The sequence below is a fragment of the Ranitomeya variabilis genome, chromosome 2, assembly GCF_051348905.1.
Source record: "Ranitomeya variabilis isolate aRanVar5 chromosome 2, aRanVar5.hap1, whole genome shotgun sequence".
Taxonomy (NCBI): Eukaryota; Metazoa; Chordata; class Amphibia; order Anura; family Dendrobatidae; genus Ranitomeya; species Ranitomeya variabilis.
Genome location: NC_135233.1, coordinates 249,238,384 through 249,257,968, shown reverse-complemented (window position 1 = coordinate 249,257,968; position 19,585 = coordinate 249,238,384). Strand labels below are relative to the sequence as shown.

General features: G+C 43.7%; 1 protein-coding gene across 6 annotated transcripts in view; it reads left to right on the top strand.

Annotated features, from left to right (window-relative positions):
• The window catches only part of SH3GLB2 (SH3 domain containing GRB2 like, endophilin B2), a 40,912-nt gene that overhangs the window by 8,407 nt on the left and 12,920 nt on the right, over positions 1-19,585 (top strand). For 4 of the 6 annotated variants that reach the window (XM_077284523.1, XM_077284521.1, XM_077284519.1 and 1 more), the window contains exons 2-5: positions 9,333-9,474; positions 9,568-9,696; positions 15,360-15,493; positions 16,405-16,497. In XM_077284523.1, coding sequence (XP_077140638.1) covers positions 9,333-9,474; positions 9,568-9,696; positions 15,360-15,493; positions 16,405-16,497 — 498 coding nt within the window. Of the gene's footprint in view, positions 1-9,332; positions 9,475-9,567; positions 9,697-15,359; positions 15,494-16,404; positions 16,498-17,292; positions 17,305-19,585 lie in introns of all 6 variants that reach the window. The other 2 variants (XM_077284518.1, XM_077284520.1) reach the window with 1 other exon arrangement.

Below are 19,585 nucleotides of genomic sequence, written 5' to 3'. Positions count from 1 at the left end.
TGTATTTCTTTGCATGAAGTCAGAATAGCCTCCCAGAGCTGCTGTTTTGATGTGAACTGCCTCCCACCCTCATAGATCTTTTGCTTGATGATACTATATACTTTGCTGAGGTAATTTTCACACGTTCGGGAACCTTAAAGGGCCCTACCAGCTGTTTCCCCATGATTCCGGCTGAAAACTTGACTCCTCCACCTCCTCGCTGAAGTCGCAGGCTTGTTGGGACATGGTGGCCATCCACCAACTATCCACTACTCCATCCATCTGGACCATCCAGGGTTGCTCTTCACTCATCACTAAACAAGACTGTTTGAAAATTTGTATGTCTGGGCCCACTGCAACCAATTCTGTGGACACTGTTTAGGGGTGGCCGAATAGTAGGTTTATGCACCACAGCAAGCCTTTGAAAGATCCTACACCTTGAGGTTCGAGGGACTCCAGAGGCACCAGCAGCTTCAAATAACTGTTTGCTGCTTTGTAATGGTATTTTGGCAGCTGCTCTCTTAATCCCATGAATTTTTCTGGCAGAAACCTTCCTCATTATGCCTTTATCTGCATGAACTCTGTGCTCTGTTTCAGTCACAAATCTCTTCACAGTATGATGATCACTCTTACGTTTTTGTGAAATATCTAATTTTTTTTCATACCTTGATCAAGGCATTGCACTATTTAACTCTTTTCAGCAGCAGAGAGAACCTTTTTATTTCCCATATTGCTTGAAACCTGTGCCCTGCTTAATAATGTGGAACAGCAGTTTTAAGTAGTTTTCCTTTAATTAGAATCACCTAGAAAACTAATTATCACATGTGTTTTAAGATTGATTTCAGTGATCCATTGAGCCCTGAGACAAAATACCATCCATGAGTTTATTTGAAAAGCAAAACAATTACCGGTACATCTTTGACTCTTAAATTCAATTTGCATAATAATGTGGAACATGGTGTATGTCTGACGTCAAACCAACACAGCTCATCATTCCAAGAACAGTGAGATATGGTGGTGGCATCATCATGCCGTGGGATGTTTTTCGGCAACAGGGACAGGTAAAATAGTCAGTTGAAAGGAAAATGGATGGTGTGAAATACAGGAATATACTTGAACAAAACCTGTTTGTCAGTGATTTGAGACTGGGATGGAGGTTCACCTTCCAACAAGACAATGTCCCAGAGCATACTGCTAAAGGCACACTCGGGTGGTTTTAGGGGTAATGTGTAAGGCCATGTTCACACTTCACGGTTTTTACCGCGGATCCGCGGCGATTTTGATGCTGCGGGTCCGCAGCAGTTTCCATAGCGTTTACATTAACATGTAAACCCTATGGAAACCGCAAACCGCTGTGCACATGCTGCGGGAAAAACCGCGCAGAAACGCAGCGGTTTAAAACCCGCAGCATGTCACTTCTTTCTGCAGAATCGCTGCGATTCTGCACCCATAGAAATGCATTGAACCGCTTACTTCCCGCATGGGGCTGTGCCCACTTTGTGGGAAGTAAGCGGATAATGCGCGTTTGCTACCCGGGGTGGAGGAGAGGAGACCCTCCTCCAGGCCCTGGGAAGCCTAAATAGTGTAAAAAAAAAAAAAAAAAAAAAAAAAAAAAAGAATTAAAATAAAAAATGATGCTATACTCTCCTCTCAGCGCTGCCCGCGGCCGTCCGGTCTTCGGTTTGCTGTGCGAGCAGGACCTGCAGTGACGTCGCGGTCACATGACCGTGATGACACCGCGGTCACATGACTGTGACGTCACGAAGGTCCTTCTCGGCACAGCAGCTTTGGAATCGGACCGCCGAGTGCAGCGCCGAGGAGATCCGGACATCAGAGGGTGAGTATAAACCATTTTTATTATTTTTATCATTACTATTGATGCTGCATATTGCTGCATATGCAGCATCAATAGTACAGGAGTAAACCCGCAGCGGAAACCGTGGAACAAACCGCGATAAATCTGCAGGGATAACCGCAGCGGTTTTGCTCTGCAGATTTATCAATTCCGCTGCGGGATAAACCCGCAGAGTGACGCCGCAAAGTGTGCAGATAGCCTAAATGTTTTGGAGTGGCGTAGTCAAAGCCCAGACCTTAATGCAATTGAGAATCTGTGGTCAGACTTGAAGATTGCTGTCCACTAGTGATGAGTGAGCGGGCTCGGAAATCGTATTCGTGTTATCAGAGCATGCCCGGGTGTAATCCAAGTATCTCAGGCATGCTCGAGTAATATGTTGAAGTTCTCGTAGCTGCATCTTTTGCGACTGTTAGCTGCAATAATTTCAGGGATTGCCTAACAAGCAGGAAATTCCCACATGTGTTGTGGCTGTCTATCTGCCACAAAACATGCAGCCACAGGGACTTGAACATTATTACTCGAGCATGCTCTGATAATGCTATATCTGAGCATGCTCCCTCATGGCTACTGTTCACCAGAGGAAACCATCTAACTTGAAGGAGCTGGAACAGTTTTGCCTTGAGGAATCAGCAAAAATGCCAGTTAAAATATGTGGAAAGCTCACAGAGACTTATCCAAAGAGACTTGTAGCTGTAGTTCCTGGAAAAGGAGCCTCTACAAAGTACTGACTTTAGGGGGGTGAATAGTTATGCACAATTAAGTTTTCATTTATTTTGTCTTATTTGTCATTTGCTACACAATAAAAAGAAAATGAAATGTTCACAGTTGCAGGCATGTTTGTTACGTGAACTGATGCAAGCCTTCAGAAAGCAGTGAGATAACATGCGGTGAGACAGCAAAACATTAAAAATGCCTGTGTGTATACTCTCGCAAGCCACTGTAAGTGGGTGAAGGTGTTGCAGCCATATGGGGGAGGTTCTCATGCTGCAGATTCTCCGACTGACAACTCTCTCTAGATCTGAATAGAGTTGTCTTTGCAGCAGCACATGGATTTTTGCAAGCTCCATATACATGTATAGGAGGGATGCAGACTTTTTTTTGCAATAAATCTGCAGTTTGTAAAGTCCCCATATGGCCGTTTTTTATGTGTCCGACATTCAAGGTCGGAGTATGGACCGTGATGTTCAGACTGTTCATGGGTCTCCTGTCCCAAAAACTACAGCTTAATAGGCATGTATGAGGCTCTAACAAATGGGTCAAGCCCCATGGTGGGTCAGGACATCGTGGTCAGTGTTTGGACCAAGAATGTTGGACTGAAGCTGTAGAGTTCAGCAGTTCATATCATGTCTGTACCCTACAAAGCCCCTCTTTATCACTTAAATGTTTTGGATATTTATCTTATGTGCAGCGTTTGTACAAATAGACATTGGGGGTGTGTACCAAACCACAATTACTTCAAAATATGGACTTACAAAGTCTGGTGTGTGGAGACTAGAAAAAACAACCTTTGCTCTATTCTGACCAATGATGGTATCTCATTGTATGGGATGAGGGTCAGAAGGATTAGCTGTCGGACAAACAAGCATTTGGCCAACTATCTAAGCCTTATTGCCAGTTAGAGGTCCTGGCAATTGCTTAAAAATTGGAATTAAATACCTTGTAAAAAAAAAAAAAATCCTTGAGCTCCCCTGATTCTGCCGCCCTTTTCCGTTTTGCACTGCGTCGCTCCATTGCAAAGATATTCACATTTTTTTTTTTCTAAAGCTCCATATGTGAAATCTCTGCTTTGAAGTCTAACTGGGTGTTTTTTCAGAGTCTTCTCCATAGGCATGTGCTTTAATCACTCCCCCTCCCCATTCCCCATCAGACGCTGTCAATCACAGCCCAGCAGCATATGGGGAGAGGGGTGAAGGCGCACGCCTCCAGAGAACACCGTGAAGAAATGCCCAGTTGCACTACAAGTCAGAGATTTCCCATACTATGCTTCAGAAAAAAACAAATGTGAATATCTCTGCAATGGATTGATGTAGAGCAAAACGGAAAAGGGCAGCAGAATCCAGAGAGCTCGGGATTTTTTTACAAAGTATTTAAGTCCAATTTTTTTTTTTGTTTGTTTTTTACATTTAGTAAAAGGTCCTCCTTAAAGACCTTCAGTAGTGCTTGGAGAACAATTAATTTCATTGCAAATTCTTTGCAGCAATTGGAGAAGGGATTTCTCATCAGTGCGAGAGATTTGTGATCTTAAACCCCTCTTATTTGACACCCAAGTTTCTCGCCTTTCGAAAACCTTTTGCTTTTCCTTACCTAGCACTGGATGAACTAAGGACTCTACTGGGACATATAGAAGAAGGTTTTTCCCTTTTTTTGCCATGGTATAAACGGCTGCTTTATTTTAGTGCCCATTTAAGCTATAAAACCAGATATTTTTTAGCGCTATGTTTACACAATGACTGTTTTCTTTTTTTAATGCAGCGAGACACTGTGCCATGTAATGGCTTACAAATAATTGATGTTCCCCTCTTAAAGCGAGGGATGATCTGTGCTGCAATCAGGGCTTTTAGTGAGTCACAGGTCATTATATGTTCCATTTTAAGAAGTTTAAACCTTGGAAAATGTGCTTGGTTTTGTGCAATGCTGGTATTTGTGTTATGGGTCGTGGAAGGATTTTTTACAGCATCACTCAGTATGGAGTAAATATCTGTGAGGTGCTGACGGTGACTTAAAGGGACAGAGCTCTTTCTGTCGATGTTTTCTGTAGTTCACTGTGTTGGAAATTAGCAGAAGTAAAACGAACGTGTTTCTGTCAACTTTATAATCCACATAACAGAAATGCTTTTCTTAGGATGCCCAGATGGCATATCTACCAATATGTTAGAGTGGCTTAGGGTACAAAAGCAACTTGTGTGAATGTATGCATGTCTTAAAGGGGACCTGTCACTTTCTGTAAATATGTATTTTTTTTTTCCTTGTGTAAATGTAGCTGTTCTCCTGAATCCAGCACTATTTTTATTTTGTGCCTGTGAACCTCCATTCCTGAGAAGTGGCCCCTTCTTCCCTGAATGTAAATCTAGTCTTGTTAGCTAAGTGGGTGTGGTCCTCAACTCTTCTGTGGGCGTTGTCTTGAGGGCCACACCCAATTGGTAACAATACTAGATTTTATATATAAGGAAAAAGAGGCCATATCTCAGGAACAGAGAGGCGCAGGAACAAAAGAAAAAGAGTGCCGGATTCGGGAGAACAGTGACTTGTATACCAGACTAAGGGGAAAACAGCAGCTTTATAAATGATAAGGTTTTGGAAGAGTTTGTTTGAAGCATACTTTGCAGCCTTTTGATTGGACAGTGCTTGGTTTACGGTTTGTTCACATGGAGGGTTTTTTTTTCTCTTGTTACATAAATTTTGGAGCGTATTCTTCTTCAAAATCCTCATGGGGGGGGGGGGGGGGGCTTCATATACCCTTATACAAAAAGCATGTTCACACAAAGCTTTTTGAGGGGGATTTCAAAGTGGAACCTCCTCAAAATCCACATCAGAGTATTTGAAGGGATGTTTGTGGATTTTGTGAAACTGCTTTATACTGATCTTCTCCAAAATTCACATCAAACGCAGCTTTGCTTCAAATGCTATTAGATGTGGATGTTGGAACAGATCTGCTTCAAGATCCATGTTACAAAAAAAAAAAAAATTGTATGTATGTTTTTGGAGCAGAAACTGAGTGGAAGTACTCCTTTAAAAATTGAGTTTCTGCTCTAGAAACGCAGGCCTAGTGTGCACATACCCCTATGCTTCTCCATCCTGCTGAATCCACTTATGTCTTTGTCAGAAACACAGGAAAAAAAAGTTCAGTGGCATGTTTTTTTACGGCAAAACCCCCCCAAAAAAAACGCTTGACGTTCTGCCATCATGCTTCACATCGTTACTTGCCAGCTAGCAGTTCTTGTTTGTGTCTACAGCGCGCAGCGTGTTATTCAGGAACCTTTCCAAATTCTTGTTCAGAAATTCCATCTATGTGACACATATCTCCATAATCTTTCTTCAGATTCCTGTTGCCAGATTATAGAAGGGTTAGTAAAGCCGCCGAGTAGCTGGTGTGTGTAGGTGGATAAGCCCTCGAAGCAGACAATGGATTCTGTTTTACGTGTAAGATGATTATATTTACCCTGCTGAGATTTTGCTGATGGGCAAACTTCCTGTTAGGCCATGTTCTGGGGTCGTGCGGATTCCAAACTTTAAAACCCGCAATTAGTTCATTATTGCCATGGATTAGCTCCATATTAGGCCAATTTTTTTTTTTTTTTTTGTAATCATGATCCACTATCCAATTTCATTTTCAGATTTATGACATGGATTTTTTTTTTGTTCTTAAAAATCTGAGTGGATTTGCTTATAGCAAATCTGTGCTTTGGGAATGTGACCCTACAGAGGAGGAAATACATGGGCCTGCCTAGTATCTAAATTCTGACCCTCTTTGCCATGGTTAAGGGATGACCCTTATCCATGGCACTGGTGTTCCCATGAAAATGGGTTTGGGGCACCGACCCTTTAACATAGAATGGAGGAACCTAACTTCTATGCCACTTCATCATCCTCTTCACCTCTATACTTCGGCACACTTGGATTTTTTCTTCTAAAATGTGCAGGGGTGTACAGTGTATTCCCCCGAGATAAAGAATTTGTTTACCTTGAGGTCAAAGAGCACTTAGAATTTCACGACATTCTAAATCTTTATAGCCCTTGAACATGGAGTGCAGGAACCTAAAGGTACCGTCACACTAGGCGATATCGCCAGCGATCCGTGACGTTGCAGCGACCTGGATAGCGATATCGCTGTATTTGACACGCAGCAGCGATCTGGATCCCGCTGTGAAATTGCTGGTCGCTGCTAGAAGGTCTGCACTTTATTTGGTCGCTAGGTCGCCGTGTATCGCCGTGTTTGACAGCAAAAGCAAGGATGCCAGCGATATTTTACACTGGTAACCAGGGTAAACATCGGGTTACTAAGCGCAGGGCCGCGCTTAGTAACCCGATGTTTACCCTGGTTACCAGCGTAAAAGTTAAAAAAACAAACAGCACATACTCACCAGCGCGTCCCCCAGCCTCTGCTTCCTGACACTGACTGAGCGCCGGCCCTAAACTGAAAGTGAAAGCACAGCGGTGACGTCACCGCTCTGCTGTTAGGGCCGGAGCTCAGTCAGTGTCAGGAAGCAGAGGCTGGGGGACGCGCTGGTGAGTATGTGCTGTTTGTTTTTTTAACTTTTACGCTGGTAACCAGGGTAAACATCGGGTTACTAAGCGCGGCCCTGCGCTTAGCAACCCGATGCTTACCCTGGTTACCCGGGGATCTCGGCATCGTTGGTCGCTGGAGAGCGGTCTGTGTGACAGCTCTCCAGCGACCAAACAGCGACGCTGCAGCAATCGGCATCGTTGTCGCTATCGCTGCAGCGTCGCTTAATGTGACGGTACCTTTGGGGTACCGTCACACAGTGCCATTTTCATCGCTACGACGGCACGATTCGTGACGTTGCAGCGTCGTATGATTATCGCTCCAGCGTCGTAGACTGCGGTCACACGTTGCAATACACGGCGCTGGAGCGATAATTTCATGACGTATTTGCGATGTAGAAGTCATTGGTTACTGTGCGCACATCGTATACAACCTGTGTCACACGATGCAATCATGCCGCCACAGCGGGACACTTGATGACGAAAGAAAGTTTCAAACGATCTGCTACGACGTACGATTCTCAGCGGGGTTCCGGATCGCAGTAGCGTGTCAGACACTACGATATCGTAACGATATCGCTAGAACGTCACGAATCATGCCGTCGTAGCGATGAAAATGGCACTGTGTGACGGTACCCTAACTTCTGTGCCACGTCATTATCTTCTTCGACACCATCTATGCCACTTCACCACTGATAACGGGCACACCGGGGTCTCTTTTTCTAAAGGGGGCAACTTTACATCCCAAAAGAAGCAATGTGTTGACTGTGTGGTCAAAGAACATTTTTAGAGTTTCTCCAAATGTTATCTTCGGGAAAATTGTCTGTCGCTGTCACCGCCTGTCCATTTATACTGCAGAATTCATATTCTTAATGGAAAGTCTGTTACAGACAAGTCCCATGTGGCTGTATCCTAAAAATCCTTTTGTCTTGGTAATGTGCTGACCCACATATCAAAACTCTGATATTATCGGTAGATGTGAATCGATTCACGCCAATGGATATTGCTTGTAAACTTGGCCTTCAACGCTAATGTTTAGCACTGGTTCTTCCTCTTGGGCTTTTTTTGGTTATGCTGTTTGGGCCGATTGTGTATATACAGCAGACCTCTAACTTTAATGATGTCACTCGGGTCTTGGTCTCTGCCGGAGTTTCCACCTCCAAACAGCTCTTTGGAAGTTCCTCTTTGAAGTGACCATTGGAAACCTTAGCACCCATGAATAATAGATGCCAGGTCCCACTGGATACGTGACGCAGGGGCTACAGGTGTGCGCGTTGCATTATTTATCTGTTCAGCAGCAGGAAACGGGTCGTAAGATTCTGATGGCATGAACGGACGTGGAAACTATTACTTTCCCTGTGGGCAGATAGCCGTCCATCAAATAAAATCAGCTTAGCTTGATGCTGAACTGATTTCCCCGGTCGGCTATTGGCTTATTCTGTCTGGGAGGGTGCTGGGCCCAATCCTGTGCCGTTATCCCACATGGTAATGGCCGGCATTCTGCCTTTCTCGCCTGCAAGACGGCAGGCATTACCTGCTTGGGTATATAAATCTTCATTTTCCAAACCTAACCTCGCTGCTCTTATAGATTGGGACAATAGTGGGAGTTGGTGTCTCGTTGCATTAATTTATACAAAGTAAATAATTCAGAGATGAGTGAATAGTACCAGCCGGATGTGAGCCCTGTGAAGCCCCTTTTCCCTGCTGGCATCCCTGGCTCCCCTTCTCTTTTATTTTTTTTTATTTTTTTTTTTTATTTGTAGGCCTTGCACGACGTCATCGTTGTGAGGTGACTCTTGCATGACTTTGCTCCAGGGAATGCCGTCAGGTAGGAGACGGTTCACAGAGTTCCTGTCTGGTGGTCACGGACTACCGACATGGCCACCTGAAACCCCTGTACACATGCACACTCAACTTATGAATTCAAAAGGGAGCAAGGTGTAAGACGCTACCAGACAGACCTGGAGGTGGGCTATCTCCCCAGAGAATTAGGTGTTCTTTTTACCCCTAAAAGCTGCAATTGAGAGGTCGGGGGCTTCAAATGTGGTGACCTATATACCCATTAAATGGTCATTCGATCCTGCAGAAAGATGAGATTTGTTGGATTATAACATGTCCCATTCTTGGTTCTCAGATTTGCAGCTGGAAGTGTTTGACCGTGGTTTATTCCCCTCTCGACATTAGACCCATGCACGCTCAGCCTTCTAGTATCCAAGGTGTATGACCACCATAATGGACAGAAAATCTAATGTTCAGATCCCTTTTTGTTTTTCAGTTCACAGAAGAGAAGTTAGGCGCAGCAGAGAAAACCGAGTTGGATGCTCACTTTGAGAACCTCTTGTCCAGAGCCGACTATACAAAAAACTGGACCGAGAAGATCCTCCGTCAGACCGAGGTCCTCCTGCAGCCCAATCCCAGTGAGTAGATAAAAAAATATATATATATTGGTTCTCTTGGTTTTCTATGTATTTTTTCCTAAGTAAGAGACGGTACCCATTGTCTTCTTACAGGCGCTCGAGTAGAAGAATTTTTATATGAAAAATTGGACCGGAAGATTCCCTCTCGGGTGACTAATGGAGAGTTATTGGGCCAGTACATGACTGAAGCGGCCAACGACTATGGGCCTAGTTCTCCTTATGGTGAGTTGCAGTGGTTGTGTTTGTTGCCAGCACCCGGTAACAAAGAAGTATTTTTCAGCCCCCCTAACCTGTGATCTGTTAGCGCTCCCCGAGTCCTTCCACCAGTCTGGTATTGTACCCCATACCATCCAAGCAAATGTATTGCAATTTGTGGAAAATGCTGATGTAATTATAATTTTTGTGCTTTGACTTCCCAAGTTTTTTGTCTGCTTTTTGCTGAAATTGGACCCTAAATTTTGAAAAATAAAAGTTGTTTTTTGTTTTTTTTTTAAACTTTTAATTACATTTTTTTTTTTTACATTTAACTATTATATTATTGAAGCTGTATTCACAGCCCTCACTCTAAATGAATCCCTATCTCTAAGTCTTGCATTTAGTCTAGCTATAACCCTAGCCCCAACTCTAAACCAACCCCTAGCTTAAACCCTAGTTAGGGTAAGAAAAATTATTTTTGTACTACACTTCATTCAATACTGGTTTCAGTTATTGGCTGCTCATCTTCTATCATATTGTTTGCAACTTATGCAGAGTGCAGCAGTCTAGATGAGCTTGTCATTGAATTCTGCGTTCTGCATTGTCAGAAATTGAGAAGTCAAACCTTTTTTCACTATACTGCGCTTTGTCATTTTGGTACCTGTCTACACACAGAGCAGCAGCTGCTGCGCTCTACATAAGCGGGAACTCGCCTCTCTGCACAATGAAAGAACTCAAATTATCTGAGCTTGCAGGTGCTGATCATCTGAAAGTGGCGACAGCATGTGTGGCAATTTTGCAGCCTTAGATTTTGTATTTCTTTGCCCCAGGCAACCACCCCCTTTACGCTGTGCCATATGAGTTATATATAAGATTAACCTGTTCCCACACCTTGATGTAATAATATTAAGATCCCCAAGTACAGCTGCACTATCAAGCTCAACTTTCAGGATCAAAGAAAAGTGTTTTTAATGTTGGCCTCAAGCTTGATCGCAGCACGACAAGGGGTCTTTAACATGTTTTTCACAATGACAAATCCTGTACATATGCCTGTGATGTTATGTATATACAGTCATGGCCGAAAGTGTTGGCACCCTTGAGTGTTGGCGCTTTCTCCCAACAGTAATTTTTAAGATTTCTCCACAGTTCTTCAATGGGATTTAGATCAGGACTCCTTTCTGGTCACTTCAGAACTCTCCACGTTTTGTTTCCATCCATTTCTGGGTGCTTCTGAAGTATGTTTTGGGGTCATTACCCTGCTGTAAGACCCATGACTTAGGATGTACACTAGGCTTTCTGACACTGGGCACTACACTTCGACCCAAAGTATTTTTGGTAATCTTCAGATTTCATAATGCATTGCACATAGTCAAGGCACCCAGTGGCAGAGGTAACAAAACAACCCAAAAAGATCTTTGAACCTCCCCCATATTTGACTGTAGGTATTGTGTTCTTTTCTTTGTAGCCCTCATTCTGTTTTCGGTAAACAGTAGAATGATGTGCTTTACCAAAAAGCTCTATCTTGGTCTCCTCTGTCCACAAGACCCTTTCCCAGAAGGATTTTTGCTTTCTCGCGTACATGTTAGCAAACTGCAATCTAGCTTTTTTTATGTCTGTGTCAGCAGTAGGGTCCTCCTGGGTCTCTTGCCATAGCGTTTGCTTTCATTCAAATGTCGATACATTTCATTCAAGTGCTGACACTGATGCACCCTGAGCCTGTAGGACAGCTTGAACTTTTTGGAACTTGATTTGAGCTGCTTATTCACCATCCAGACTATCCTGCTTTGCAACCTTTCATCAATTTTTCTCTGCCGTCCACAACCAGTGAGATTAGCTACAGTGCCATGGGTTGTAAACGCCTTGATTATGTTGTGCACTGTGGACAAAGGAACCTCAAGATCTCTGTAGATGGATTTGTAACCTTAAGATTGTTGATATTTTTCAACAATTTTGTTTCCCAAGTCCTCAGACAGTTCTATTCTCCTCTTTTTGTTATCCATGCTTAGGGCTCATTCTCACTTGCGAGAAACTCGGATGAGTCTCGCACGTCAATACCCGGCACTGCACCCAGCACTCGGATCAGAGTGTGTCGCCGTGTAGCAATACATGCAGTCACACGCTCCACTCCTGAGTGCCTGGTATTGACGTGCGAGACTCATCTGAGTTTCTCGCATGTGAGTATGAGCCCTTAGTGTGGCACACAGACACACAATGCAAAGATTGAGTCAACTTCTCCCCTTTTTATCTGGTTTCAGGTGTGATTTTCATATTGTCCACACCTTTTACTTGCCACAGGTGAGTTTAATGAGCATCACATGCTTGAAACAAAGTTGTTTACCCACAATTTTGGAAAGTTGCCAACCATTTTCTCCAGACCATTTTAGACGTTTTGTGTGAAATTATGTCCGAATTGCCTTTTTATTTGTGTGTGTGTGTTCTAATGAACGAAGGAAATAAACATGTGTAATTACAATAATTTTCTGGGACAAATACTTCATTCTCTGGGGTGCCAACACTTTCAGCCATGATTGTAAGTTAGTGACTAAAAGAAATTCAGAACTTTGTTAAAAAATAAATAAATAAAACTAAATGGTGCTGCTATATTCTGAGACCCGTAACTTTTTTTTTTTTTTTTTTACATTCCAATTTTTATTGTACAGTTTTGAGGTTAACAAACCAGTTTGGTCACTTCAAATTGAATCTCTTTAAGGCAGTGCTGCAACAGAAAAATGACAATTATGCCCTTTCAAAATTTGTATTTTCATTCTTTTGGTTAAGACAATTAAGCACATGGCAATACCTGATGGATAACAGTACATATATAATTTTTTCTTCTTCACATTTTGCTATTTACAACTCTACCAAAAATTAAGAGAGCACCACATCAAAACCCTGTCATGGCCAGCCCAATCTCCAGACCTGAACCCCATTGAAAACGTCTGGAATGTACCGTATATACTCGAGTATAAGCCTAGCCTAGCCACAAAAAACTGGGAAAACTTATTGACTCGAGTATAAGCCTAGGGGGGAAAATGCAGCAGCTACCGGTAAATGTCAAAAGTAATAATAGATACCAATAAAAGTAAAATTAATTGAGACATCAGTAGGTTAAGTGTCTTTGAATATCCATATTGAATCAGGAGCCCCATATAATGCTCCATACTGTTCATTATGGCCCCATAAGATGTTCCATATTAAAATATGCCCCATATAATCCTGCATAAAGGTTAATAAAGGCCCCATAAGATGCTCCATAGACATATTTGCCCAATATAATGCTGCACAAATGCTGATTATGGCCCCATAAGATGCTCTATAAAGATATTTGCCCCTTATAGTGCTGCACAAACGTTATGGCCCTATAAGATGCTCCATACAGACACTTGCCCCATATGCCGTAGTGCCCTACAAATGTTAATTATGGCCCCATGCAGACACTTGCCCCATATAGTGCTGCACAAACATTATGCCCCTATATAGTGCTGCAGAAACGTTATGGCCCCATATAGTGCTGCAGGAATGTTATGGCCCCATATAGTGCTGCAGGAATGTTATGGCCCCATATAGTGCTGCAGGAATGTTATGGCCCCATATAGTGCTGCAGGAACGTTATGGCCCCATATAGTGCTGCAGGAACGTTATGGCCCCATAGATGCTCCATACAGACACTTGCCCCATTTGCTGCGATAAAAAAAATAAATCACATACTCACCTCTCCGTCGCTCAGGCCCCCGCACTTTCAATAGTCACCTCTCCTCGTTCCGGGCGCCGAACTGTCTCCAGCACTGACGTTCAGCAGAGGGCGCGCACTGACCACGTCACCGCGCCCTCTGACCTCAGCGTCACTGCTGGAGACAGATCGGCGCCCGGAACGAGGAGCAGGTGACTATCGCGCAGCGCTGCGCTCCCCTCCCCGTATACTCACCTGGTCCTGCCACTGTGTAGATCCTGCTTCCCCGACGCCGCAGCGCTTCATCCTGTACTCAGCGGTCACATGGTCCCGCTGATTACAGTAATGAATAGGCGGCTCCACCCCTATGGGAGGTGGAGCTGAATATTCATTTACTGTAATGAGTGGGACCATGTGACCGCTGAGTACAGGAAGAAGCTGAAACTGCTGCTGCCGGCAGCGGGGAAGCAGGGACCGCGCCTGGACTAGGTGAGTATTTTTAGACAGCCCCCGCTCCCCCTCTCCTGCCGACCCCCGGTATGACTCGAGTATAAGCCGAGAGGGGCAATTTCAGCCCAAAAAAGTGGGCTGAAAATCTCGGCTTATACTCGAGTATATACGGTAATCAAGAAGATGATGCCACAAACCATCAAACACAGAAGAACCGCATACATTTTTGCGCCAGAAGCAGTGTGAAAGACTGGTGGAAAGCATGCCAAGACGCAGGAAAGCTGGGATTAAAAATCATGGTTATTCCACAAAATATTGATTTCTGAACTCTTCCGGAGTTAAAACATTAGTATTGTTCCTAAATGATGATGAACTTGTTTTCTTTGCATTATTTGAGGTCTGAAAGCACTGTTTGTTTGTTTTTTTAATTTTGACCATTTCTTTAAATACAAAATTTATTGCTTGGAAATTCGGAACTGAACATTTTTGCAGTGGTCTCTTAATTTTTGCCAGAGCTGTATGTTTTGGGAAAACTTTGTAGAGAAATGTTTCAATACACTGCAATAATACACTATTGCAGTGCACTGTATAGACACTCAGGGCTTCATAATACCATGGTGGAAAAAGGCTTTGAGAAGACCTCCAACTGCCATGATCATCCTGAAATCGCTTTGCACAGGGGAGGGTGATTGTCTCGGAACTGATGACGGTCATCTTGGAGGATTAGAGATTAAATTCATGCTATCAGAGCTAGCTATGTAATACAGTTCTTGACGGGGTATTCTCAAGTTTTGAAAGTTATCCCCTATTTGATCGCTGGGACCTGCGTGGTGGAACGGTGGTCGATCACTCTCACTGGCACTCCATTCGTTTTTATAGGCGCTCAGTGATCACCGGCATTCCCTTAAAGAATGAATGGAGCGGCTGTGCACATGATCGACCACTGTTCCATTCTCACGGGGATCTTCAGGCCCCAGTTCTCAGTTTGATGGAGGTTTAACCTCCAGTGATCAGGATGTTATCCCATGTCTCATAGGCCATAGCTTTCCATCTTGAATACCCCTGTAAGCCCCCCCAACTCGAGTGGGTTACTACATTACTTTACTTTTGCATGATAGAACTCTGGTCTGGGGAACCTTCAGAAACATTTCTCCTCAGATGTGACTGATGATAGCTGCTTGCTCTTGTAGTCTCGTATTTCCACACCATGGAGCAGTCCGCTTGCTCATCCCTCCTAGAGTTTAGTATTGTGGACTGACCATGGGTGTGAATCCTTCACTTCAGAAGCCATAAAAGTGCTGCCATCTCTCCATTCCGGATAGACAGTGGGTACATTTCCCAGATGTCCTCGTCTCGTTTCATCCTAAGTGTTCCTGGCTGGGGCTGGCCGGCTGATAAGACTGATGGGGCTGTAATTGGAGCCTGTGGGCAGGTTATGTCCTTCTCTTAATTGCGTTGTTCTCTCTCTACGCGCTCAGCTGGCTTTTTAATCTGATTCCGTGTACAGCTAAGCCGCCATGTCTCCCCTACACCACCAACCTAATTGTACACCGTTCCTCCTTAATCTCAGGACAAACGCTTATTAAGGTCGGGGAGACGCAGAAACGTCTGGGGATTGCAGAACGAGACTTCATTCACTCGTCATCTATCAACTTCCTGACTCCTCTGCGCAACTTTCTGGAAGGAGATTGGAGAACCATTTCTGTAAGTTAAGCCTGTGTTGAAATTGTGTCCAAACTTTTTTTTTTTTTTTTTTTTCAGGCATGGCCTTACAGAGGTGTCCACATTTTGGCATTAATTTTCTTTCCCACTGCTCCTCCGAGTATTCAGCTTTATATATACATTTTTTTTTTTTTTGCAAATCCCCCCCTACGATTCCAGTTATGGGTCTTTTTATTTACTAATATTTATGCTTTTTACAAGAGGGCGGTACTCACAAGGTAATTATGCAGACCAGCCTAAAGACACGCCCCTGAGGAGCCTTAGAGCTGCACCTTCTCGGTAAAAGGCATAAAAATTAGCACTAAATACAAAAGGCCTATATCTCTGGAAACGTACGGCGGATTTAAAGTAAAAAAAACAAACTTGTAAACCTGGCAACAGAAGAAGTAAAAGGGCAAAAATTGTCCACTGTTGATCTGGTGACATGTTCTTTTTAAAGGTTTCAGAACCAGGCAAATCAGGATCATTATTAGGCCCCTCGCTAACTTTGCACCCTACTATCTTTCTGCAGGGCGCCAGTCGTCTTATAGAGGTAGCGCCTCTCTCTGTAAACCACTTAGGTGCTGTAGCCGGGATGATCACAGCAGTTGATCAGTTAAACAGCTGGGATTGTAGCTGACTCTGATCCTGGCCATTTCATCCAGGTAACAGTATGTTATAGCTGATATCTTGCTGGAGAGGTTTCCTGTTATGGAACAAGTATTTTGCTGCCTGGTGATTAACCCTCTAGTTGCCCAGTTTTCTGTCTGTAGGTACGCCCCTATTGGCAGATGGAATGGTGGCACCCCATTGTCCTAAGTCATACATTTCCAGGTGGAATAATGGAGGAACAGCATACATGTAATTATTTGTTTTGTAATGTATAGTCACGTGTATCTGTTTCTGTTTTCCAGAAAGAAAGGAGAATCCTACAGAACCGCCGCTTGGACCTCGATGCTTGCAAAGCACGACTGAAAAAAGCCAAAGCAGCAGAGGCAAAAGCCACGGTAATGTCCTGTCCGATAACCCTGTTGCTATGCGCAGGGGGTGGGTGCATGCATTTGGGGTGTAAAGGGGCCATCTTTCCATATACTTCCCCCTGTTTGCATGTTTTTTTCATTTTCAAAACCATTTTCTTTTCTAGAAATTTAGAGTTGAAATCAAGTTATCTCCTATCCAATGAATAGGGAATAGCTTGCTGGGATCCCCAGTGATCCTGAGATCAGGGCTGTGAATCCAGAGACGTAGCTCTGTAGCAGCGTTGCACCTGCTTGGCCTCTGCTCCATTCATTGTCTACGGGACTGACGGAAAAAGGCGAGCACTGCATTCCCTGGCAGGCCCATTAATAATTAACGGAGCGGAGATGGGGCTCGTGCACCTCTTCTCCATTTAGGACAGGCTTGCAGAACCCCATTCTCGGAGTTCCAGAACCATGATTTTAGGACCTCTGGGGTCACAGCATTTGACTCCCAGGGATCAGCATGTTATCCCCTAATCTTTAGTTGGGGATAACTTGATTTTTTGGGAGTAACCCTTGATGGGGCTTTTAGTAAATATTGGTGGTGAGTGCGCTTTCATTATCCGTGCAGTATAACCTGCACCGACTCATTACTGCCATCTCATTGGATGATAATTGCAGATCTGGTCGTATCGCCATCTTTATACTACTTTTTGGGGTGCCTTGTTTGGCTGCTATTAACGTCCTCCCTTCTTCCGTTCTGTTTGACCCTCTCACTAACCTTGTGGTGTTTGTTTTTTTTGTTTCTGTTGTGTTTTTTTTTTCTTATTGTGATTTGCTCAGCTCGAGGGCGATGTGAGTATTTGTCGCTGAGGTCATTGCTGTGACTTCCTCTATTTGCTTCTTTCCGTTCATCTGTAAACCTTTTATTTTTCCACTGTCCTTGTGATGGATGTAGTCTTGAGTGTTTGTAGGATACGGGGGGTCGGCGTGCGTTAGTGAAATCATAGAGGTGTGGTGGAGAGAGTTCCTCTTCTATTTGCCAAAGTGGAAAACCACAAGTAGGCAGTGGCTCTCATAGACTCGGCTCGTCTGAGTTCTCTTTACCTGCATTAGTTGATGGCTCACAATCTGAGCTCTGCTACATCTATCTGGGTGTACACAATATACCATCTAGCCATTTCAGGATTGGCCAACACTGCTAGAATTTTGACCGTCCTGCCCTAATTGCATGTGTGCAGAGTGATGCAGTTTTGTGGGTTTAAACGCAGATGTAGCAGAGCTGAGTGAGTTGGTAAATGGTTATTTTAGGTTTTGCAGCCAGTGCGTTAAGTTATTACACAGCGGTGCAATAAAACTCTGCTGTACTGCATTGATTGACACCGCTCTGCTGTACTGCATTGATTGACTCGGCACTGCTACATCTGTTGCATACCTTTTTTTTTTTTTTCATTTTTTTTTTTTTTTTTTATATACTATGCACTATTTCTATAATTTCATACCATACGTATAACCCCATTTCCCACTGCTAAGTGCTGCATGGTCCATCCAGACACCATTTTAAAGGGGATTTCCGGGCACACAGATTATTAAAGCATTGTAAAGAAAATGAAGAAACGTTATAATTTACTTGCGCTCATTAAAATTCTGCACTGTAACGTATCCATTCAAAGCACAGAGCAGAGATTTCCTGTCTGTGCTTTGTACGGCTCAGCTAGCAGCTCCACAGTGTATTCTCAGCAGTGATGTCAGGGGGGCATGGTGTGTGATGCTCTGCAAGTTTACAGTGACTGGGGATATGCACAAGGAAGAAGGGAGAGGACATACACATTGGATGCTCCACACAGACCAATAAATATCATCAACTTGTGACTTTGGCCAAAGGGGATTGTGCTGGTTATTCCAGACTGCTTGATTACATTCTAATTGAATACATTTATATGACAAACTGTTGCCCTGCAGTACACTGATGCTGTGTGATGACAGTGTCTGCACATGGAACATAATGTCAGTAAAATTATTGAATGCCAGAAGAGTTTGGTGAAGTAGGAGAAACTGTATGTGCAGACATTTATCCATCTTGAGACAGTATAAGAGTCTCAGTATGGTGCTTTGTAGATGGATTGTGTATGAATCCGCTGTGGGACAGATACAGCTCTGCCTTTTGGAAATTGTAGGGGGGAAATCTGGCAGGAAGTTCAGGATGTAAACAGTAGCAAAGCACAAGTATGTATGAAGAGCAGATATATGAAAATAACAAGTAACAAAGGTTTGGGGACTTATTACAGGGACAGACGGATCCCTTTTTGTTTGTGCCCGGAAAAACCCTTTTAAGGTTTTGCCCATTATGGTGGTGGGCACAGTTATCGGAATGGTTGGTAGCCGCAGTCAAATTCAGGATTATAGATGTTTTGCCACATATCCAGATGCAAATGACCTTGACAATATACAGATTTGGGTCCCTATGACAACACTGAACGGCCTCATATAGATAAGTGTAACTGAGCAGCTGAATGAAGAATGGAGCCATTAATGTGATGGGAGTCGGTGTCAGTCTCATGGTGGGATACCTGCAGCCTCTTGTCTGTATAGTTGAGGGCAGCAGAATAAAAATACTAATTGCCTCTTGTTTGTAAAAGGGTGGCGTTAGTTGTGTGCTCCTGTATGGCACTGTGATCCCCCACCTCCTACCGGCTGTGACATTTCCGTCCTCCTGTGTCGTGCCTCCCTCCTCTGCTCTTTGCATGTTGCTGGCCTCTCTGCATTGTGCTTTGAAGTTTTGTATCGCAGCTAATTAACTGGACAGGAAATATCTTTATGGAAGGAGATGCCCCTGACATCCCACTATGTCCGCCTCATCCGAACGACTATGTATAGTGGTCGGCGGAAGCAAATTAACAGTTCTGAATAGATTTATGTTCTGTTGTGCCGGCCATAGTGGGTAACTGTGCTGCCACTCATAGCAACCAACCAGGCTGATGCCCACGGACGTTTTCTATATTGCATAAAGGCAACTTTCATTATCAAATCTCCCACCTAAAATGTTTTTTTTGCTCAATCTGTGGACCCTTTTTCTTCCAGCAGTCGGATAGTTGAGGGGAACTATTGGTAGAATCTAGTGGGAGGTATAAATGGA